The sequence below is a fragment of the Neltuma alba genome, unplaced genomic scaffold, assembly GCF_004799145.2.
Source record: "Neltuma alba isolate B1F8T4 unplaced genomic scaffold, ASM479914v2 tig00010097_pilon, whole genome shotgun sequence".
NCBI lineage: Eukaryota > Viridiplantae > Streptophyta > Magnoliopsida > Fabales > Fabaceae > Neltuma > Neltuma alba.
The window spans coordinates 353,645-378,050 of NW_021635051.1; the positions used below are offsets into that span (position 1 = coordinate 353,645).

At 36.2% G+C, this 24,406-nt stretch overlaps 2 protein-coding genes and 1 long non-coding RNA gene across 6 annotated transcripts; 2 read left to right on the forward strand and 1 right to left on the reverse strand.

Annotated features, from left to right (window-relative positions):
- The first annotated feature begins 5,912 nt into the window (after positions 1 to 5,912).
- LOC114754186 (uncharacterized) lies at positions 5,913 to 9,898 on the forward strand. Of its 4 annotated transcripts, none has more exons than XM_028942954.1 (3): positions 5,913 to 6,304; positions 7,087 to 7,138; positions 8,087 to 9,898. In XM_028942954.1, the coding sequence occupies exons 1-3, from the start codon at positions 6,162 to 6,164 to the stop codon at positions 9,473 to 9,475; spliced, it is 1,584 nt and encodes a 527-aa protein (XP_028798787.1). In that variant the 5' UTR covers positions 5,913 to 6,161; the 3' UTR covers positions 9,476 to 9,898. The 4 variants fall into 4 exon arrangements, with proteins under 4 accessions (XP_028798787.1, XP_028798788.1, XP_028798789.1 ...); XM_028942955.1 differs by having other exon boundaries at positions 5,913 to 6,254; XM_028942956.1 differs by having other exon boundaries at positions 5,913 to 6,254; positions 7,090 to 7,138.
- Positions 9,899 to 12,509: 2,611 nt separating this feature from the next.
- LOC114754187 (short-chain dehydrogenase TIC 32, chloroplastic) lies at positions 12,510 to 18,026 on the reverse strand. Its single transcript, XM_028942958.1, has 8 exons — positions 17,842 to 18,026; positions 16,452 to 16,683; positions 16,237 to 16,316; positions 15,586 to 15,739; positions 15,121 to 15,199; positions 13,866 to 13,950; positions 13,166 to 13,212; positions 12,510 to 12,942 (listed from the first exon to the last, which is right to left on the reverse strand). Exons 1-8 carry the CDS (start codon positions 17,945 to 17,947, stop codon positions 12,784 to 12,786), a joined length of 942 nt encoding a protein of 313 aa, XP_028798791.1. The 5' UTR covers positions 17,948 to 18,026; the 3' UTR covers positions 12,510 to 12,783.
- Positions 12,760 to 22,088, forward strand: LOC114754189 (uncharacterized). The gene is made up of 3 exons (XR_003741129.1): positions 12,760 to 12,834; positions 21,224 to 21,233; positions 22,079 to 22,088. It is a non-coding gene; the product is annotated as an uncharacterized LOC114754189 (long non-coding RNA).
- Positions 22,089 to 24,406: the final 2,318 nt, after the last annotated feature.

The following is a 24,406-nucleotide window of genomic DNA, read 5'->3' on the forward strand; positions in this document are numbered from 1 at the left end:
AAAATAAACAATCAAATTATAATTCAAAACTACCTTTTATTACTTGTCCAATTCAATCACCTCAAGGAGCAATGCTCCTTGATTCCTCCTCACAAAGCCTATTAAATCAAGCATAAACATAGGCCACATTAATAGCCAAACTATTTAAACATAACACTTTATCTTTAACTTAACAATTTTCCCCTTTTTCTTGGATTTTTAACAAAATAATTCCTCCTGTAGAACCAATAATCTCATAACTTATTCCCACATAATTTTTCATGAGGAATCCAAATATGAAGTCAGATTTTTAAAAATCAAACTCCTTCCCTGAAATCATGTTGGCCGTATAGGGGTTATATACTTCCAAAAATTTCATTTTTGATTCCAATGATTTTAAACACTTCCCAATAGTATATCCCTACACAAAAATATGCCTTAAACCCATTGCAATCATCAAATCAAGCTAAAACAAATTGTTGCTCCATGTATTGTTGTTGGCCGAATTGAACCCTTAGAACCTTTGGTGGATCTTCTTCCAAAATCAATCCATATACCACTTATAAATACTTATTCCACTTGATATTTAAGGTCTCTATCCTTCCCTAACATCACATGACCCATCGAAATTTTGGGCAGCATGTACAGTTAATTTTTCAACTCAAAACCCTAATTAAACTAGTGTAAAACTTAGGGATAAGGAGGCTTAAGCATATCTTGATGTTTCCCTAATATAAAATGAATGATACCTTACTCAAAACCTCCACAAATTCAGTCTCCCTTGGTAAAAAATGAAAGTGACAGCACCTCTCCTCTTTTTCCCAATTTTTCCAACATTTTCTTGTATTTTAGGAGGGAGTATTTATAGAAAATATAATCTGCCATTTCCCTCTCAATTTGGACGTCCAAGGTGGCAGGAAATGAAGTGTGTTGGCAGCCATCAAGTGCCTCATAGCTTCAGATTTAACCATGTGTCCCAACTCTAGAATTTTCCAACATTTATCCCTTAATTTTGTATTTTATTTAATTAGATATGAAGCTATCCAAAAGCTGCATGAATTTGGCCCTTATTGGGCTTGATGTGGGCCTTACAAATGGTTTGGGTTGGTCCAAAAAGATGGCTTACAATCCAAATCAAAATTCCAAACCAATTCGAAACTTTATCGGTTACTATTCACTAGTAACCTTCCATAATTTTTTCAGACCTCCAAAAATTCATTTCTCTCCATAATAATTCATCTTTTAATATGAGAGTATGATCTGAAAATGTTCAAAATTTTTTGCCACCTCTAAGTATTTATTTTGAATTTTCTTCGCTTAGGCCTCTATCGATGTCACTGTAAAAAAATAAATTCTCTAAAATTAATTCCCGAGCTTCCAAGGCCTAGAACCAATTTTATAAATTCAAAAAAATATTTATATTATTTTTCCATAATTATTGAGGCCTATAACTAATTAAAATAATTATTTTTCTCTGATTTTTCAATATTTTCCTGAAAAACCGTTGTTTATGGGAAATTTTGTAACAATTTATTTTTATGATAATTCACTTTTTGAACCTCAACCAAGTTTTCAAAACCTCTAATTTATACTTTTCCTATTTTTCAGGAATTTTCTAGAATTTTTCTCTAAATTTTCTATTTTGCCATTCCTAGATCAATAATTACGAAAATGCCAGTTTGGATCTTATCAGGGTTTCACATCAAAAGTTGGTTTGTCTTCCCATCTAGTTTCTACATTGGCCCTCATCCCAATTTTTGATTCTATATGTCCAAGTGAAATTTCTCGGGATGTGACATGGTGTATCTCTCACTATGTTGTTTTGGCGTTTAAATTCCAATATTTATAAACACTGTCGATAAAATTTTTTTTTTGGGTTGCATTTTCTTAAACTTAAGAGGATTAATGGAATATCATCTACTGTACAGGAATTTAAAGGAAAAAAACTAGTCATATTGTTCATAACATAAAAATAATACAGCATGTCATGAACGATGCATTTTTTTATTAATATTAATGATATATGGATGCATCAAATTTATTTTTCGATAACAAATAATTAGGTGCTATTTAGTTGAGAAAATAGCAAAAGGTCCTTTTTGAGAGAGAGGAGAAAGACACAGAACGGTTGAGATATCAGCATAGGGAAAGGATAACGTGGGAGGGGAGAACCCCTCGTGCATGTTTTAAAATAGGGAAAAAGCCTTCTAGGCTGTCACTTTCGGTCACCCAAATACGAGTGAATCCGCACACGTGCGCTTCTTTGACAATTCACTTGGCTTTCCTCATCAAGTCTCTTTTTTCACCCCCCAGATCTTTTATATTAGTTTCATATTTAATATAAAAATTAGTTTAATTTTTATTTTAATTCTAAATATAATATTTTAATTCATATTATATTTTATATTTATCTATTTTGTAAGATAGTTCTTGTAATAATAGTAATTCTAGCTAATACATTTGATTAGTAGGGATATTTTTAAAAAGATAATATTTATTTATTACAAATAACTAATATAACTAATTATTTTTAATCTATTCAACCTAGTAAATTAACTCTTATATTAAGAAATGAATATAGTATTTTATTTCTTTTTTCTATAAAGAAAAAAGAAGAAGTGTCACTTTAATTATGAATTAATTATTATTTACTATCACCTTTTCACCACTAAATATGCTGTGTTACTTGATGCTAAAAGCACATCATCAATTCAGTAAAGTGGATGCGGAAAACAAATCCACTGTTGTGAAAAAGTTGGAGCCACTTGAAAGTACATTTGCGTTTGAGGAATTTTATTTTAATGTGTTCTAACAAACACAATGTTCAATAATTGCTAAGAAAGAACAAGTTTGACATTTGGACCCTGTTCTTTTCAATCCATATCGTCTGCACTTCATGTTCAGTAATTATTTACACGATATTATTAATTATTTTCAATAAATTTATATATGGACATAGAAGATTTATTTGGATTTGAATATCAAAGTGTATAATTTATTGTCAAATTTAGGCTGGCTATACAAACGAATCGTTTAATAATTATAAAAGGGCCAAATTATTGAGAGAGAAAAATCCCTTACACTGTGACCTAACTATTTGGGGCTGGTCTGTTTTAGAGCCGGGAAAACTGGCCGAGCCCGTCGGGCCGGCCCTTTTAGGCCCTGAAATTATGAGGGCCGGGCTTGATATTTTTCTTTTAAAATGAGAAATAAGCCCTGAAGGGCTGACCCTGGAGGGCCGAGGGCTTAAAAGGGCCGGCCCTGGAGGGCCGCGGGCCGGCCCTTTTAAGCCCTTTTATAATTTTTTTTATTTTTTAAATTTTTTTATATAATATTAATGTTATTAATTTTTTACATTGTTAATAATATTTCAAATATTTAGTTATTATTATCATTTTAAAATTAAATTTAGTTTTAGACAATAATTTATCCAATTAAATTTTTAAAAAATGGGTTAATTTGGACTTTAATAATGATTTGATTTATATTATATGTGTTGATATTTTTAAACTATATATATATTTGATAATAGAATATTTTTATACTTATATAACTTGTGATTCTATAATTTGAATTAGAAATTCATGAGTTTCAACAACAATGTTTCTCACATTAAAGTAAAATAATAGTTAGATTGCAAAATTTAAAAATAAAATTCTTATAAAGAAGAAAAACTTGATATTTTTGTTACGAAAGAAAAGCATACTTATGAAGAAAAATAATTAATTATAGTGATAATGAAGTTTCAAAAGATTAATGATAGTGTTTATTTATTGTATAATTGCATTATAGATAAAAATTTTAGATGTTGTTATCTTGTTAATGAATGTTTTAGATGTTCTTAGATGTTGATGAATATTTATATATGATAATATTTTATATTTGTGACTTAATTTTATTCATATTTATGTCTTTTATTAATAATTTCATTGGTTTATTTTTATATTTTTAAAAAATATGATAAATATAAAAAATAGTATTTTTTCTTAAACGGGCCAAAAGCCCGCGGGCCGGCCCTGACCCTGTAGCTTAAGGGCCGGGCTTAGCAAATTGGGGTATTTTTAAAATTTCAGCCCTGGAGGGCCGGCTCTTTTAAGCCCGTCAGCCCTGAAGGGCCAGCCCTGGAGGGCCGGGCCGGCCCTGATTCCCGGCTCTAGTCTGTTTCCGCTTAAAAATAATTTTAAAATAATTTTAGAAATTTTATAAGGGCAGAAATTATGTTTGGCCATAATTATAAAAAGTAGTTTATAACTTCTAAGAATTTATGATACTTTGATGAATCTTTGTTCGAAGCACAAAAGATTTATTTGCACATCACTGTATAATGTTTTTTTTTTTTTAGAAACTAGACGGTATCTTCCAACCACTGGCTAGAGACTAATCCCATTGATGCATAAAAATATGTATAATTTAGCCTTAAAAATATATTAATTTAACGACTATGGATTCAAAACTAACATAATTTATAGCACATGCTAACAAACCAGTGATAATGTGGTTTGGTTTTCAATCCCGTAAATGCCTACGACCTTATAGCTACTAATTAGCTCTTATATTTGAGTATCATCGGATCAAATTAGATATACTTTTGCAAAGGTTCTTTCCACTGGGCCTAATATTTATTGGTTATTATTATTGTTATTAGTTTGATTATTGATGTTATTAAATACTCAAGGTATTTTCGACTAATTCTTATATGTTAAGGAATGATGACAATAAAGTCATTCCTAAATCTGTCATAATTTTTTCCAACGTTTAGGATAAGATGAGAAAAAAATAATTAATAAAACTGTTAATGACATTAATTTAGGATTAAAAATTACTCCAAAAGCATTTGGGTAAATTAGATATGCGCCGCTACCTTTTTTTGCCTGAGATATGCGCCGCTATCAGACGATCAGATCAGCGGCGGGTGTATGTGTGTCTCCATTGGAAGGTCACGATTTGCTTTATTAAGAGAATGCCCACTATAAGATGGTCTGGATGACCACAAAATAACGGTCACAAGAGTCCCGCGAAGCGGTGAAGGCTGTGGAAAGCAACATAATAACTCCATCATCCAGTCACGAGGATCTCACGCCACCACCGCCTCTTCTGCTACAAAATAAAAGCCCCGCGTCATCATTTCACACCTTTTTAACTGCGTGGCACTATAAGTCATTTCGAGTTAAAGGCAGGGGCAAAATCGTCAATGAACGATGACACTTACAAGCACTGTCATCAATATTTAAATCTTTGAAGTTGCTGGATCTTAATTACTAAGAAATCTTTATTGCATGAAACATTTAAATATTTAATAATTTAGTAATTATTTCACATTTAGAAGACGAGAAAGTGGGGGCACCATAGCTCCGTCTCTTTTGAATGGCATCTTCAACTTGCAAATAAGATCCAAATGAATTTAGGATGAGCTTATTTCATCAAGCAGGTCATAAGAAGAATATTTATAATCAGCATATCGATATAAAATATTTTTATAAGTAAGAAATAATATCACTTATCTTTATGGTTTGTAGTCTCCCTATATTAAATATAAGACTCATTTTATAATATAATTTATACTATAAAATAAATATTATATTTAGGATTTAAGACTTAAGGGAATATAAATTATGGGACAGAAACACACATATTTATAAGTCAAACTATTCCCAATTGATGAACAGTGCATACAATCAAATGGTGGAAGAAAACAATAATTACATTAGTAATTGGTTGCATAAACAATAATGCGATGTTGCTTCCGTCTTCTAAGATATACAAGGTGATAATAGTTCTTCAATCCATGATTTAACATGAAAATAACGACAATATTAAAAAGAATGAAACGACGACGGAATTGAATAATAAGTGGGTCCCAACTATCTTTTCAACTGACGTGGCAATAGCTGGGCACAAAAATGGGGGTAACCGGAGGATACAAACTGGAGGGGAGCTGAACCCAGACACACAGATACTGTGTGAGAGGGGGGGGGGGAGAGAGAGAGAGAGAATAGGACGATGCATAAGCATGAGCCGTATAATTTACCGCTTTCTGATTCTCTATTCTGAGATCGAATTCTTTGTCATGATTGAATCTCGCCGGAAAGTCAATACTTTCCTGTCGATTCTCAATCTCCGGTAACCTGAAATTCTGCTCCTCGTCGCCGGCGCAAGCTCCTGCTTCATCATCTGAATCCAGGATGGGAAGCGTTAGTAATAGCATAGAGACTGTAAATGCTGCGGCCACCGCCATCATTACCGCTGAGTCCAGAGTTCAACCCCAAACCGTTCCGGTGAGTCTCTCTCGCGTGTGTATGGTGCTAGTGCAAAAGCGAGTTTTATGGTACGTGTCTCTTTTTATGAGTGTTCTGCTTGGAAACTGGGAAAACAGCGTTCAAGGGAGGGGAAATGGGATCTTGGGTTTCGTGCTTTTATTATTTTCATTACTTCCTTTTTTTTCCCCGAGTGTTAAAGGTCTAGTTATAATTTACCTAGTGATGGCGTTCAAATTTTGATGACTACTTTAAGCATTTTCACACTGTTCCTTGTGGCTGGCAAAAAGTTGCGACAAAAAGGAAATCGAATTTTTGGATCTAGGGCCTTTTTTGCTAATATAATTATGAATCTTATAATTTCATTTCGCTTTGAAGCTGATCGCCCAACATCTTGGTTCTTCACTAAATATGAGGCGGGTTAGAGATCTATTAATTTAGAATGCTATATGCCAAGCCTTGCTCTCGTACTGTCTCTCTGTGTGAACTAAGATCTGACTGCTGAACCTTTCATTTCACAACTGGGCATAGTGCTTTTATGAAACCTTATTTTGTTGACAGTGACCAATCTTCAGGAAGAAAGACTTGGCATAGTATTTCTATGAGCATTTTTGCCTTGAGATGATGATTTCCATGACCTCCACCTTTGCCCCATGTTCCTCAAACGACCTGCAAAATCTCCATTTCTCAGACCTTTGTTATGCAATCAAGTTGCTTTGTTAAGGGCTTTTTTTTTTTTTTTTGATAGTTTCTTTTTGTGGGTCTCTTATACTGACATCTGGAAAATTGTTATGTATTTCAATACTATAATTTCCAGTCCTGTTTATAATTTATTTTACTTTACACTGTTCAGCAGTGCTGAATGGCGTTGTTTGAGTATAGACTGCACAATTAATTATAATGAGGTAATGATTTATATAAGGGATTGTTATTTTGCTCTCAAACAATGCTTTTCTTGGTGCTGCACATTCCTTTTGTTTCTAAAACTTCCTGATGTTATTCCTTTTATGCATTTAATTGATATCTCTATTGATTGGTCAAGGCTTAGTAAAAGCAGAGATTTCTTTGATTTCATTTACAATGGATATGCTAATGACTTTTGGCTTTAATGGAACCCCTCTCCTGTAGGCATGATAGGATCCTTTAAATGTGTACAAGAGAACTAGTAGATTTGTTAAATGCATGTGTATGTTGATTTGCCACCAGAAATCTATTACTTTCCGACAAATGCTTATTCTGTTCGTTTGGCTGATACTGTTCCTGCAATGCTGGCGCAAGTTTTAGTTTCATTCTTAAATTGTTGTTTCTCTCAGTCGTATCTCCAATTTGTCGCTTTATTGTTTCTGGTCTGTCGTTACTCTAACTGATAATGCGTCTCTGTTACATCACCAAAAAGGACATCTCTCCTGTAATCAATATTTGAGAAAAAACTTTTAAACTGATAATTGTTGCCAAAATGGTGCAGTATTACTTTGGATTAAGCAGTCGGTATAATTAAATTACCTAAATAACAAACTAATATATTTAAACAAATTGATGCTTGATTTAGAGAATTTTGCAATTTGTACTGCCTTGAACAAAACAGCTGGACTATCTTTATTTGATTATTCATTCATAAACATTGATTCTCACCATTTCAGGATTGTTTAGATAATGATTGAGTCTGTTAAATTCAAGATAAATATATTTTGAATGGACAAAATCAACGTTTGTGGCTTTGTGTTGTTGAAAAGTGTAGTTTACCTTTCTTCTTTTTTGTGTGAGAAACAATTGTATTGTCAGTGATTGATGAAGGTCATGTTTTGGCTCCCTAGCAACTTGTGGTTTCTTACTTTTTCTTGAATTAATTGCAGAAAAAACGTTGGGGTGGCTGCTGGAGCCTATATTGGTGTTTTGGATCTCAGAAAAGCAGCAAGCGAATTGGCCATGCCGTTCTTGTTCCTGAACCTGTTGCACCAACAGGCCCAGATGATACAACTGCACCAAATACTTCAAATGCCATTGTAATGCCATTCATTGCGCCTCCCTCTTCTCCTGCATCTTTCCTTCAATCTGATCCTCCATCTGCTACACAATCGCCTGCTGGATTACTCTCTCTCACTGCCCTTTCAATTAATGCTTACTCTTCTGGTGGACCTGCTTCCATGTTTACTGTTGGTCCTTATGCATATGAAACACAGTTAGTTTCACCACCAGTATTTTCTAACTTCACAACTGAACCATCGACTGCTCCTTTCACTCCCCCTTCTGAGTCTGTGCAGCTGACAACACCTTCATCCCCTGAGGTGCCGTTTGCTCAATTGTTGGCATCTTCACTGGACCGGGCTCATGGAAATAGCAGGGCTAATCAGAAGTTTACATTATCCAATAATGAATTTCAGCCTTACCAGCAGTATCCTGGAAGCCCAGGTGCTCAGCTAATATCACCGGGATCAGCCATTTCAACTTCTGGAACATCTACTCCATTCCCCGATAGACGCCCTTTTCTTGAGTTTCGCAAAGGAGAGGCACCCAAGATATTGGGCTTTGAAAACTTCTCTACTCGTAAATGGAATTCAAGGCTTGGATCTGGATCATTGACCCCAGATGGTGTTGGGCAAGGTTCAAGGCTAGGTTCTGGATCTTTGACACCTGATGGTGTTGGGCTGGCGTCACGACTAAGTTCTGGTTGTTTGACACCTGATGGTATGGGGCAGGATTCAAGGTTGGGTTCTGGGTCATTGACACCTGATGGCATGGTGCCAACTACTCGAGACTGCATCTTTGTTGAAAATCAGATTTCGAAGGTAGCTTCACTTGGCAACTCAGAGAATGGATTTCAAGCAAATGCAGCACTAGTTGACCACAGAGTCTCATTTGAATTAACTGGGGAAGATGTTGCACGCTGTCTTGCCAATAAACCAGGGGTATTGCTTCGAAACATGTCAGTGTCTTCACAGGGTATATTGACTGAGGGCCCTTCTAATGCAGAAAAAATGCAAAAGGATACCGTCAATTGTGATATATGTTCAGGGAAGACTTCAAATGATGTGCCTGACAACAAAGCTCCTGGAGAAGGGGAGCACTGCTGTCAGAAGCACCATTCTGTTACTTCTTCCAAAGAATTCAATTTTGACAACACAAAGTGTGATGTTTCTGGTAATCCTTCCAATGGCTCTGAGTGGTGGGTTAACAAGAAGGTTGATGGGAAGGAAGGTAGATCAAGTAACAGTTGGGCTTTCTTTCCAATGCTACAGTCATAAATCAGCTGCGGATGATCTTTTGCAACATCTTGCCACATCGTTGACCAAGAATGGTTTCAAGGCTAAATGAGTTTTCATTACTGAATTATTAGCTTACTAAATGCAAATCTGAAGCGACACTGTTTCATAAACAGGTCATCCGGCCTTTGTGATAATGGGAGTAGATGGATAATAGATGAAAGAGATAGCCATTGTGAAAAAAAAAATCCTTTAGGAGTTAGTGCCTTAGGTGAAATGCAAGGGGCGCATAGTTAGTAGGGACCACTACGGTGGGTTCTAAATTCTGATAGAGCATTAGAATTTGGCATTTGATCCTTTCAAGTATACATAAATAGCAAAGTACAGGTATTTTATGCTGTGGATTATTGTATCATCTCCTGTGCAATAATGCGGATTTTTTTTTTCCCATTGAATTATTATTAAGAAGCTGCATATCATATTTGATAGAGTTTCTACTGTTATGCCCTGCAATACTTTGCATTGGTGGGGTTCTTCATAACAGATACTGATATTTTAGAGGTGGGTTCCCCTCAGCTTTTCCCTCCCTGTTCTCCTAATATTTGTACCCTCCTATTGTCGCAGTGGGAGCAACCTTCAGCAGGTAGCACATTCTGTCATCCATCTGCCACAATCTGATGTATGGTCCAGATGTATGAATATGCCACTGTAAGGTTGCTACCAAGTTTCTTTTTCTCATTATTTGCTGGTTGGTGCAGATTGATTTATGGCTTTAAACCTAAGGTAAAAGAGGTTTTTTATTTTTTTTTGGAGTATAAAAACTATTAGTTGGAAGCTACATTAGAAGAGTCGTTACTCATTCGGGGCCTGACACGGTTCGAATCTAACATTTTTTTTTTTGCAAGAAAGAAAGGAAAGAAAGAGGTACAAAAACAAACAAAAAAAGTATCAAAAAGTTATTCATCTAATGGGGCTGAGTAGGCTTACCGGGGGGGACCGTTGTGGTGTGAAGACAGCGCAGACATGTGTTGGGTTGTTTCTTCTTGTCTTCTTGTCTCTCGTAGGCTGCCAATAATAATTTCTCCGATGGACTGGTTTCGCTTTCATCCCCCTTAGGCCTTTACTACGAATTTGAGATAAGGATGTCTGTTTCATTCTACAACCTGTATGACTAAACCCCCTTTTTATTTGAGCTTATCTTCAATGACTGTGAGAATATCAAGCAACGGCAAAACCATCCTGTCAGCGTCCCTTGAAAGTAACTGGCGTATAATCAACGACTTGAAGGGAAAAGAGATTTCTTATGATACATGCATGCATACATGTATTACTATAATGGTCAATTTTTATTCTCTCCTGGTCCAATTTACGAGTTTTGTTTTTTTGTATATAAAAATGGGGCGAGATGCCCAATCAATCATTTCTCGTCTTGGCCTGGTAAGGCTCAATACAGCTCCGTATAGTAAATCATGTAATCCCACGAGAGGCTCCCATAGCAACTGCAAGCCAGTGTCCTTGGACCGACTTCAATTAGCTAACCAATAAGTATTGGAATTTCCCTCCCTATATGTATGTTCAGTCCATATATCCCAAATTTCTGAAACTAATAAATTTGTTCCTGACCTTGTTATGAACAATAAAATCTGTCAAAATGGACACAATAGTAAGAGGATTACATTCAACAATAATCTTCTGAATCCCTATCTGCAAATCTGCACGTTACTCCCTTTCAGTTTTTATTTTATTTTTTTTTATTGTCCATAGCTTTCATCCTTAAGATTTATTAATCATTTACCTTATCTCTTATTATTTCAACTATTGCATTAAATCTGAACGATAAAAGTATGAGCAAGACGATAAAAGACATTCAATAAAGAGAAGACGGCAAGCAATAGATAAAACTTTCCTAGTGGGCTATTTATATTTTTCAAATAATATTTCCGATAAGTGCGGTTGTTTTTTTCATTAATTTGTTCAGCACAAAAATGTTCACGTTTTTAGTAGACTCATTTTAAAAATGACTTATTCATTCATGAAAAAATATACCATCTTAGGTCTTTAATATAAAAACTAGCACAGGATTAAATTTGATCCTAAATACAACTCTAATTTATTTGGTCTCCCTTAATTAGCCAAACTAACCCTATTGATTGCATATATTAGGAGAATTTATATCAAAAAATAATTTCAATCCAAACAATTCAAGATAGCATTTTGGAAAAATTATCACATATTTTTGACAAATAACTAATTTAATTATTTTTTTCAATCTGTACAGATTCGATAAATAGATATTATATTAAGGATTAGTAACTTTTAAATATTATTAGCTCTTATATGCACAAAAAGCATGGTGAAAATGGAAACGAAATCCAACATCCAAAATAGCCCCTTCCCCTACTTGAAATGAGAGCAACAGTTTTAATCAACCTCTTTAACCAAGTTTAAAAAGCAATATTAATACACGAGTGCACGACTGGTAAATATGATCGGCCAGGGGATCTAATTGTCTTTCAAAATGGAGGAAGGCATTTGTAACTAAAATAAACATAAAAGAGGAAATTTCAATAGAAAATCTTTAAGAAGAATTTTACTTTTACATGTTTTTTATCAGTATATTTTCACAGATCTAGTTCTATTTTATCTGCATAATCACCTAAATAAATATTTTCAAGTTAATCACTTCCGTCTATTACAGTTGCCCATCTTGAAGTCATTGGAACAAGAATTACATGACAGGTACAGCACATCCTATAATTAGATTCCAGTAAAACGGTTAACTACCTTACTTTTTGTATTTAAACACACCAAATTATCTAATATTTAATTATCTGTTTGCAGAGTGTAACACGTAGACCTTACACATAACAAACTCACCCTCAATTGCTAGTTTAGATTCCCTCGTATACAAGGGTCCAGGGTGAGAAATTATCGAATGCTCCATACACAAACTACTCTCCCACAAGAATGTTCTAATAATCTGAAAGATCCAAACTTATGCGTAGAAATCCACCTCTCAGACAAGCCAAAACCAGATAATTCCCACACACAAAAATAAATAAATAAAGAGTAAAAGTTTCATAACTAAAAAGCATGAGTCCTTTTTCAAATGAAAAAAGTTGGAGTTTTGTTTACAGTTTAGCTTATAACACTATACCATTGCAGAGCTCAGTTGAATGCAGTCTTGAAATTCATTCTAGTGCATTGTAGGTATGATAATCCCTCCTTTCGAACTTTGAACAATTTTATCTTTTTGGGATTCGTATAGCTATAATAATATAGATCCAATTGCATCATATGTATTTATTCTTTTACCTGTTCCATGTGTCAACAACTACCAAAGGTGTGTTCTATTTAGTCAAGTCCATACTAAAATCCCAGAGTTTCTTTGCCAATTCCATGTCCTGTGCGTGTGGGGTCGGATTTGCCAGACTACTATTTGAGAAATACTTCCCACTCACTCCCTCAACTTGCGGGTGCAATGCCACATAACAGTTTGTTGCTGCTCCCTACATCAAAGGTTGGAGTCAAGTGACAATGAAGTTAATGATGCCATATGAATGAAATTAGCAGAATTGAGGTCCATTTATGAAGTGGTTGGAATATATCTTGGAACTCGGATTGAGAAGGACCAAAATAGAATGAAAATCTGTCAAGGATGAATTTTGAGAAATTGCCCATCTGTGGAGGCATAAGTATTAAGGTGCTAGATTTAAGATCATGCAAACTTACCTGCGGGACATTTTTAAGTACAAATCTCCCAATCACATTAGCTAGACCTGCGTAAGTACCAAAAAGAAGTACACCCATGAAGTCAGAAACTGTTATCTTCATCTTAAATATATAAAATTTAACACTGTTACGTTGATGTTGCTGATGCTGTAAATCGTAAAATAAGAAACAGTCTCTGGCCGTAATGCTTTTGCCAGTCTGGCCAAGCTGGTCCAAACAAAGGCGCTGCTTTGTTCACTGTTATTTTTCTAACTGCTGCTTATTTATCTAAAAGTAATTATTTTGAATTTAGTATTTGACCAAGCTTTAAAAAATAACAGCTTCTGAGTGGTGGCAGATTCTTCTTCTTCTTTTTTTCTTTTTCTGTTTTTTTTGGGACTACCATTTGAAGCAAAATGGGGACAAAATTAATTATTTTAAGATAAGTACCCACACAGCCTCTAAGCTAAATTGTATTACATGCCCCATTTTAAAGATTGTTCACCAAAATAATGTTGGGAAAACAAACACTATCAACTGATTCTCAATAAATAATTAGCTTCTTTGATACAGAACTTTTCAATTCAAAGGGAATTAGCTAGTTGGAAAGATCTCAAGATGAAACTATGTGAGAACAGAATCATATTGCGCTCAGTGCCCTCAGTAAGAAAAAGTGAGTTATGCATGATATTCTGTATGAAGAAGATAACATAGCATTTACCATTCACCACGTTGCTATGACGGAAAAGATTAGTGGCAATTGCTCCGGGATGAAGAGAATTTGCAGTAATATCCACGCCATCTTCCTGACCAAGAAGGAAAAGATAAATATCAGACTTCACAGGCAGGTGATGAAGCAAATCAGAGAACCATGATTGATGTAAAGTAACAAATAATAATAAAAATGAAAACAAAAAGGCCTTATAACCATGATTGTCTCAGTCAGTCACAAGACAGGCACTGTTCACTGATATAAACTTGGGAAAATGACAGAAAAATTATACTTAAATTTGGAAATCCCCAAATAGTCACCCAAATAATGAAAATTCCTTTTTAATCATATATGACCAATTAGGGATTTTTAAATTGACCGAAACAACCATATTGCCCTGAATAATTTTTAAAAGAAAGAACGAGAATCAGGTGTAGGTTAACAACACTTTTAACACGGTTAACAAGTTTTTTAACACTATTAACAAATTTGTTATCACCTTTACCAGCAGATTTTCCAGGAAAGTTATAAAAGTGGCACTTTTTTAATTTCTTGAAAAGACTATTGTTAAAGACGATAACAAATTTGTTAATAGTGTTAAAGATCTTGTTAACCGCATTACAGAAGCTGAAAAATTCCCCATTCCTGATGCCATGACTAATTCCTCCAAGTGTAAGAAGCTCCCAGATCATGTAGTTAATGGCATTGCGCGAGTTGTTAACATCATTCACGCCTTGTTAACAGTGTCACTGAAGTTGTATAAGTGACACTTTTTTAATTCCCTAAAAAGCCTGTTGTTAAAAGCGATAACAAAGTTGTTGATAACGTTAAAGAAATTGTTAATCGCGTTAAAGGAGTTGTTAACCCGTGCTTGCTTCTCTTTCTTTCTTTTAAAATTACTTGAGGCAGTATGGTCATTTAAGTGAACACAAAAATCCCTAATTGGTCATATATGATTAAAAAGGAATTTTCATTGTTCAAGTGACTAGTTGGGGATTTCCAATTTTAAGTATAACTTTTTTGTCATTTTCCCTAAAAACTTCTTCCAAAATAAATAAATAAATAAATGTGACATTAGTAGCCCTCAAAAATTTCAATTCCACAGAAAACAAAGAACATAGCGAATGAGGTAGCAGAAACAGTTGGTTCTAAATCTGCTGGTCTTAAGCAATATCAAAATATAAGCAAGGAAATCTACTGATAAACTATTTCCCCAAAATATCAAAATACGTAATTGCACAAGCTGAGCCTGCTGTCAGCATACCTTAAAACGTCTTGCGAGTTCATTGGCATGTAAGATATTTGCAAGCTTTGATTGCCCATATGCCAACCAACTGCTATAACTGCACACAGGCAATCAGACATCAACGCCATATACATTTGCACCTTTCCATTCAACAGATAATATTCAATTCTCTATGCAACTAAGGTGTGCACAAGTACAACAGTATCCATAGTCTGAATATGTTTTATCAGCATATATCCTGTATAGAGAATCTAATCAGATATCTTCGGTAAGATTATCAGCTGCTACATATAGGGATGACAAATATTATGCACCTTCATACAGGGTGAATATTTGCTCAGTCAATCAAGATAAACAATCATATGAACTTTCATTCTATGTGAGAAATTAAAAAAAAAAAAAAAATCTAGATCCGAATTGCCACACCAATCATAAACCAAAATCAAGCATAATTTATCACTCCTAGGAATTTTTATTTGTTACCTTGACTGATCATTGATTTTATCGAAACGAATTCCTTCACGGTAAGCAAATCGGTGGGCCTCTGAAGACACATTAACAATTCTTCCTTGCTTCTTGCTTTTAGTTGCGGTTTTCTTCATGGTATCCAACAAAAGCTTTGTCAAAAGAAAATGACCTGTGAAATTATACGAAATTCAAAACATCTGAATTAAGATGAGTTCCAAATATTCTAACTTTGCATCTTCGTGAATGTAAAGTAAATTTTTGACATGCAGAAGAAACATAACCCCATTATACTAGTTGAGATAGACTATTGATGCAGAAAAAATACACATAGATTTCATGTATTCAAAACATCAAAAGAAAGGGACAAGACAGAAGTTTCGTTGACTTTGCTGCTATAGCAGCAATCACCTCTTTCTTAACTTTCTAATAATCTGAATCAGAGGGAAATAAATCACATGCCCTTAGACTGTTTTCAGACCCCTTTCCATGTTATTCGCTTATCCCACAGACTGGAAAACTTGAGGAGAAAAAATTATGATTTGGAAGCATTAGCATATTATTTCTCAAATGTCCAACGCAATTTTGAACAATAGTTACATTTTAAACCAAAAAAGTGTCAGATAATCAATGCTAACAACAAAGAAAAGGGAAGGGTTTCTCACGTACCCAAGTAATTCGTGGCAAACTGTAGTTCAATATTGTCATTGGACAGCATGAAAGGGGTAGCCATAATTCCTGCATTGTTCCTTATAATTACAACAAACAACCAGACATTAGAATATTTCCATTCAAAGAATGAAAACTATATTAAAAACATCTATTACAGATACACAGGCCATGAATTATAAATTTTGTCAATGCAGCCCATTTTGTTTTCTTACACGAGGATGTTCAATGGAAGACCAGAGGAGTTATATTCTGCTGCAAATTTCCGGACAGATGCCATTGAACTAAGATCTAACTCCATGGCATCAACTTGAGCTGTGGGTCTCTCCTTAATTATGGCTTCTTTGACATTTTTAGCAGCAACCATATTCCTCACAGCCATAATCACATGGACACCACGCAAAGCAAGAACACGTGTAGTCTCTGTCCCAATGCCACTGGATGCTCCTGTTAATATTATCGGAATGTCCACAAGCAGCAGCAAATATGCAATCAATGGACACGTGTGGCTTGAAAACATGCACCCACTTGATAGCAAGAACTCAAAGTAGCATGCATGAAAAAATCAAGAAGAAAATAAATAAAAAATGATTTCTGAGTTTATGATATGTGAATAGAAACTGTCAGCAATTCTTAACATCCAGAGATTTCCACATCCATGTGAACTCTAAATTCACTGCCATCACCAGATGATTAAAACGGGTGGGGATCAGGTTATGCCCAAGCAAGCATTCTGACTACTGTTGCTGTATTCACTCGGTTCTAAACAAGCAATATACACGTGCTAAATCATAATGAATCAACTCCCAGAGCCCTAGTCATTGTCAGTTTAGAAAGTACCTCAAAAGCACTGGCATGTGAGTCCTCAAAGATTTTTTTCTCATAGAAAAGAAGGCCTGTTTAAATTTGATGCCAGACTCTTGTATACTACACTCCTCAATACCCATACGCGACGAAATGTGGATTTTATGAAAAGGCATGAATCGCATGAGCAGCATCAACAAGAATTTGGTGTTCAAAGAGTTGGCCAGTTCTGGAGCGTTGGGTTATATAGACAATGAGACAGCACTATAGGAAGAAGCCAAGTAAGAACGAAGAAGATTTGCGTTTCCATTCTCTTCCAAAAATTGAAATAGCACTGTGACAGTCAGGCCTCTGTATCGATTACAAATCGCGGGATGAAAAAGAAAAATTTGATGCCAGACTCTTGTATACTACACTCCTCAATACCCATACGCGACGAAATGTGGATTTTATGAAAAGGCATGAATCGCATGAGCAGCATCAACAAGAATTTGGTGTTCAAAGAGTTGGCCAGTTCTGGAGCGTTGGGTTATATAGACAATGAGACAGCACTATAGGAAGAAGCCAAGTAAGAACGAAGAAGATTTGCGTTTCCATTCTCTTCCAAAAATTGAAATCACTGTGACAGTCAGGCCTCTGTATCGATTACAAATCGCGGGATGAAAAAGAAAAAAGCCCAAAGTAATACCCTCTGTATCGATTCAGGATGAAAATAAGGAGCAGTAAATTTTGAAAATAAAAATTAAAAACCAAAAAGGGAGGAAGAATCCCAGTTCCGGCAAAAGTAAATATAATGATTACCTGTGACAATTGCAGTGAGGCCACTCCCATTGATTCCTTCAGTAACTTGCTCCGCCGTGGAAGACGATGAAAAGCCAGAAGGCCCTCTTCTGCTGAACGGCCACATTGTGTTCGCAGTGGCGTTATCTCTTTCCTCTTCCACGACGACGCGATCCTGCTAATAAAATATCAAACTGCACGCGAACTTGACCCAAAAACAAGTGACGGGATAGCGGGGCAGGTATTGCAAAAGGAACGCGCAAAGGAAAGCGACTTTTAAGTTGATTCCACGGTCTTTATTGCCGTTGGCAAAAAAAAAAAAAAATAACACATAAAGAAGCCTCAAAACGAGAAATGCCAAAACAAGAAGCTAAGTAAATGTATTACCAAATAGGGAAGTGTTGCTTGATTTGAGATTATGCAAATGTTGAACAATTACCAAAAAGCCCTTCTGTCAGTTGGAGTTTGAAAGCGGAGAGAGAGGCGCAAACTGCCACTCGTGCACTGCCCACTCGTGCTTCCCAGTTTCTCGCTTCCACCATCCCCATTGTTGCCCTAAAAACGCCGGCAAGTTGGACAGTTGACAACCCCGAAATAGTGTGTGAGTAAGAGAGCAGAGGAGTTCGAAGTGGAATGGTGTGCTGTTTGAAGGGTGAACGTGGCCGCGTCTGACTGATTATGTGGAAGGACGAAGGTTGGCGCGCGGTGATTCACCATTGCAGTTAACAAGCATCAGTGACATTTCACCGAGTTAAGTTTAGACATTTAAGTTTCGTGCTGTGGTCGACGTTTCTGGGTGAGTCTGGGAAGCAATGATTGGGCAATATTTAAATATGACATGATGAAGTTTGTGAATGACAGGAATGGCGATTAAGGGTTTATGCTGAGTCTCTGTGGCAAGCTCTTTGTTTTTTATAACAAAGTTGAGAACTGTGATGTTAGGGAAAAATGGGTTTTCAAATTAGTAGGAAAATTGTCTGATTGACTGGAAAGATTATATGAATGAACTGGAAATGACAATAACATACTGGTAAATGACTATGAAGGAACCTAAAATGACCATATTCATAGTAATGACCCTACTGTCTAATTGATTGGAAAGATTATATGAACGAACTGGAAATGACAATAACATATAATAAATGACTATGAAGGAACCTAAAATGGCCATATTCATAGTAATGACCTTACTGTCTCATTGACTGGAAAGATTATATGAACAAATTGGAAATGACAATAACATACTGGTAAATGACTATGAAAGAACTTGAAATAACCATATTCATAGTAATGACCTTACTGTCAGACTGCAATGGCCATGTTGGTAATGATAATGAATTAATTGGAAATGACCATATTCATAGTAATGACCTTACTGTCAGTCTGTAATGGGCATATTGGTAATGACAATAAATTAACTGGAAATGACCATATTCATAGTAGCATCCTTACTATCAGTCTGTAATGGCCATATTGTAAATGACAATGAAGGAACTGGAAATGACCATAACGAATCTGGAAAGAACTAGATATTTAGTATATGTATAACAATTATGACTTAATGATGGTACCTTGATGACTTTGTAGAACTATACGAGATGGTGTTGGAAGAAGGGGAAGGGTCCACGAGCAAAGGAGTACACAGTGGGCTTGCGTTGTTCAGAAGGGAGTATATGACAAAACGAGGGGAGAAGTGTAAAAATGCAAGAGAAGAAAAAATTGAAGTTGGGAAGGCATGGATGGCGCTGAGTGATGAAGAGAAACATAGGTATAATGAAAGGGCAAAGAAAACCAAGCAGAGAAAGATGAGAAGAAGAAGTATGATGTTCCCTTGTACACCCGGTGCTCATTGCCCAGATTTTTATCATTGGTTGAGTATGTGAAGAAGAACAGGCAGTTAAGGCAGAAAGTTGAGAGGATGAGATTTGGGAACTTGCTTAATGTGAATGTGAAGCATCTTCCACGTGATCTACTTGTGTTATTGTTGAGATGCTATGACCCACCAATGCATTTTTTTACCATTAGGGGGCAAGGGCAGGCAATTGAAGCAAAAGATGCTCATGAGTTTCTAGGTGTACCTGACAGTGGGGAGGAAGTGAAATCTGATGTTGGTGAGGATGACCCGACATATAAGAGGTTAAAGGAGACATATTGGAAGGTTCTATTTACCCAAATACTAGAGAGGATATTATCTGGGACAGAAAATGACAATTTTGAGTTGCTATTTATGCTTTATACAGTTGGAGCTTTTTTATGTCCTGGGTCAAGCACAACTGTACATTTAAGTTTGTTGAAACTGATGCGTCACACGATGGATGGGTTTGGGAAGTATAATTGGTCAACATACATAATCGAGAATCTATAGAAGGAAATGGGAGATTTTGTAAAGATGACAAAGAATAAGAAGAAGAAAGGAACTTGTAATGTTGGAGGCTGTCTCTATTTGCTGTTGGTAAGTCAATATTTTTACTAGTCACTATAATTTTGTTTTATGTTATTGTTGGAGAAGTGTGACCTATATTTATTTGGTTTTGCAGCTATATTTTGCCAAGCGTTTCCTGCTAGAATTGTTTGTTGGAAATTGTGCCCTAAGGGCCAATCATTATGTTTTGAACATTGTTAATTTATGAATTTATTAATTATGTTATCATATTATTTGCATGTTTACTGTGATGACTATCCTTGGATAACTCATAGTTTATCCTAAATGTCCCTGGTCGGTCATCTATGTGGGAGCAAAGATGAAATAAGACCAGTATGACTTTAAAGATATATAGAGATATAAATTAAAGTCATAGGCACATGTAAGAGTACAAGGTGTTGGACCGACCCACTATGAGAGAGCTGCATGGGTTAAGTCATAAGCTTCTATCATATACAAACCATGTCACTGTGCCCTTTGACCTGAGATCATCATGGATTCATACATGAGAAACGCTTAGCTTTGACCTAGTCAAAAGTCACTTTTGACCGAGTGATCATAAAGACTATGTTCAGGCTTAGTGGTTTTTTTCATGCGGAGGAATGTGAATGGTCAAGATGGAATTTGTCCCTTACATTCATAGAGAGACATTACTGGGCCCCTCGATGAGTGAGTCTGAGAAATGTATGGCCATACTATAATGGAAAGGTAGTTCCGTTTCTATACTCAGACTACTCAGGGATCGAGAAAGTAACGGTCATGAATAGGAGGATGACGTTCTCCATGCCTCATCCATGACCAAAATGTCGTGTGACAAAAGGGACGTGATATGGTTGTATGAAAGGTTACATCGTTCAACGATCCTCATATGATTTGGGTAGTCGTGATGTCTTGCTAGAGACCGCTTACGATTTGTGAGTTATTATAGTTAATGGCCCACTACCAACTTCATATGGGCCTACAGGGTCGCACACAAAATAGCCCAACACGAGTTATGATATCCAGATTCATTGAATCTAAGATATGTCCAGATTCAATGAATAATATAGGGTGGACGTGTATATATATATATATATTATATAAATATAAGAGATATTAATTGTTAGATTTAATTTATAAGGATAAATTAAATATATATAAATTAATTCCGTCATCTCTTTATTAAATAAATAGGTGAATTAAATCTGTGAGACGGATTTAATTTAAACCATATTTATTTAATTGTTCTATTATCTGATTAGGCAATATTTGATATTGTATTAATTTCGGAATTAATTTAGAGTTAATTTTGAAATTAAATATTATTCATTAAACCTATAGCATCCTATATATTTGATATGAGGAGCTAGGGTTTTAAGCGTGAGAGTACCAACAGATAAGAGACGGCCTAAGAGAGATAAGAGTGGACGGATTCTCTGAAAACCCTAGACGGACAAAAGGGCGCTAGCAAGCCGTCTGTAACCGGAGAGCTATTCGTGTGGATACCGGTAGAGGAAGCCGACCGGAGTTGTCGACTTCGAACGATAAAGGAGGCGAGCAGAGGCATCCTGAACGGCGGAATCACCGAGCCACTCGGAAACCGAACACCGAAGGTAATACTTCTTACTACCTGACTTAAACGCGATCGGTAGATCCGGGCAAGGGATTGAAAGTTTTAAAATTTTTAAGTTTTTCCGCTGCGCGTCGTCTTTCAATTCCCTACATTGTTTGTTGACTGGGGTTCAACGAGCCCCATTGAATACTGGACCAAGGAGAAGATAAAGGAGAGGGTGGAGAAAGAGAGAGGTAGCAGCATGGGAATATTGCATGGAAGCAGTGGCGGTGAGGTTTACTCAGCAGGACATGATGACAGTCCAATTCTGCAGTCTTTAGATTTGGTATGTGGGAATTTAGAAAATTTACCTGACCTGAGCCTAAATAAGTCTATTAGCAAGGTTGATACTTGAGATGACAAGACTTTATTTGCAAATGACCAGTGAGATACTGGCATTGGATAACATTGATGAACTTTTTTGATATCTTCATTTACTGTGTATGCAGGCTTTGAAGGAGTTGAGGGCTCGTTTCATTAAGAAGCTTGAAGAAAGCTAGAGGACATTAATAAAGGCTCTTGATGATGAGCTAATGAAAGTGCAGATTGGATTGAATGCCAAAGTAAAAGGAGTGGGGAATGAGAAGGCCACTGTTAAAGAAGGGGGTGAAACAGTTGGTGACGCAGGTAGTAACGTTGCTGAAGAAGCTGAAGACGTTAACCGAGTGGTGGAGGAGATTGCAAGAGAGGTTGCAACGGGAAGCAGAGATAAGGAACTTGATAAGGATGAAACCAGCAAAGGAGATGATGAGAAGGATTAGGATGAAGAAGAAGATGACCTTCATGACAGGGAGGGAGGTCATGATTACACAGTTGAGGAGGTGGAAGATGAGGGTGACTGTGATGGTCATGGAGGTGATGATGATGATGATGAGGATGAGGAGGAAGATGACCGTGATGACAGGGAAGGAGGTCATGTGGTTGAGGAGGAGGAAGATGACCACGATGACATGGAAACCAATCATGATTATGTGGTTGAAGATGCGGAAGATGATGATAAGGAGGTTGAGGATTCAAATGATGAGGGTGAGGAAGACACACATGCAAAGACTGCAACCCCTACTAATGTTCCTTTGCAGTTGGATCGTGAATGGGACAGTAGTGATAGTGGGGAGGAAGCAGGACCTGAAAAATCCACTAGGCTGAGGAGGTCAACAAGGGCAAAGAGTTCCACAATTAAATCTCCGTGGATGGAGTTCAAGGCAGCTCTGAGGACAAAGAAGCCAAAGGAGGAAAGGGACATTTTTTTTACTTTCATATCCCGTAGACCCAAGGCAGAGGAAGAGGGGAAGATGTAAGTATATACTTGGTTAGCCTTTGGTTTTAAATGACAAGGTGTGTACTGACAAAGACAGCAATAGAATTGAAAATCACAATAAACTATATAGGGATGACAAGTGATGATGTCCCCAACACCAAACTTTGTCACTGACATCTAACAATTTTTACAGGACTGTCATCAAAATGTTTGATGAAGATATAGACCGACAACAGCTGTTTTCCCTGGGTGGAGTGAACAGAGTAAATAATAGGGTATTTTAGAATGCTCTGTCTCTGTACCCATGCTTATGTTTGATAATGTTTGGTGAGAATATTGTGTCAGAATGACATTTTCACTTGTCCTCTGTAGGTGCTTAATTTGGTGTGCAAGGCAGTGATGGAGGACATAAAGGCAGAATTGGGGCCAAGGTAGAGTCACATCTTCGGTGCGAATTTCATGGTGAGATTGCTTAATTCCGAATGGAAATGCCAATGACAACAATGGAACTGGAAATGACTTGTTCTCTGTTAATGGATTAACAATTTCATGTCATGCAGAACATGATGGCACATGACCCAGCCTGGAAAGTCCAAAAATATAAGAAGCTCTTTCTTCCTGAGTTCGTTGGCTACAACTTGGCTAAATGTGATTTCATAATTGGTCTTGCTCTTGTTGGCCAACACTGGTTTTGCGTTGCCATTCAGCTGAGCACATTGGATTTCCACATATTAGACTCCATGGGTGACCAATTCGAACTAAGGAGAGAAAGAAGAAGAAGAAGGTTGTCATCAAGGACCCACTTGAAATGGCTGTGGATGAATGTGTAAGAAAAAACTCATTGTGTTTACCCTAGTTTTTGAACATGTAAAAGCATTTAACTTTCTATGTTAGTCCTGAAACATGGTGAACCACACCTGAATCTTTTTGGAGAGGAAAAGGTTCAATATTATATTGGACATGGTCAAGCCAGGACTGGTTAGGAAAAAGCCAATGTCTCCAATGATATTTGCAGAAGTTCCCCAGCAGAATAACCTGTCAATCTTGTCAAATTCAAATTCTGTGTGGTAAATGAACATGTCAAAGGCATTAACTAACTGTGTTGATATTGTTGTGTCCACAAGAGAGATTGTGGGGTGCACTGTATGATGTGGCTGAGAAGATAGGAACCTGGTGTGACCCTTACCTACACAGAGGAAGAAGTTGCTGGCTTTTGTCGTGATCTGACATGGTGGTTGGTGAATCATGAAATGAATGAAAAACATGACAAGGCATTGGCTCTTATTCGACAACCACAACCAACCAAGAGCAGAAA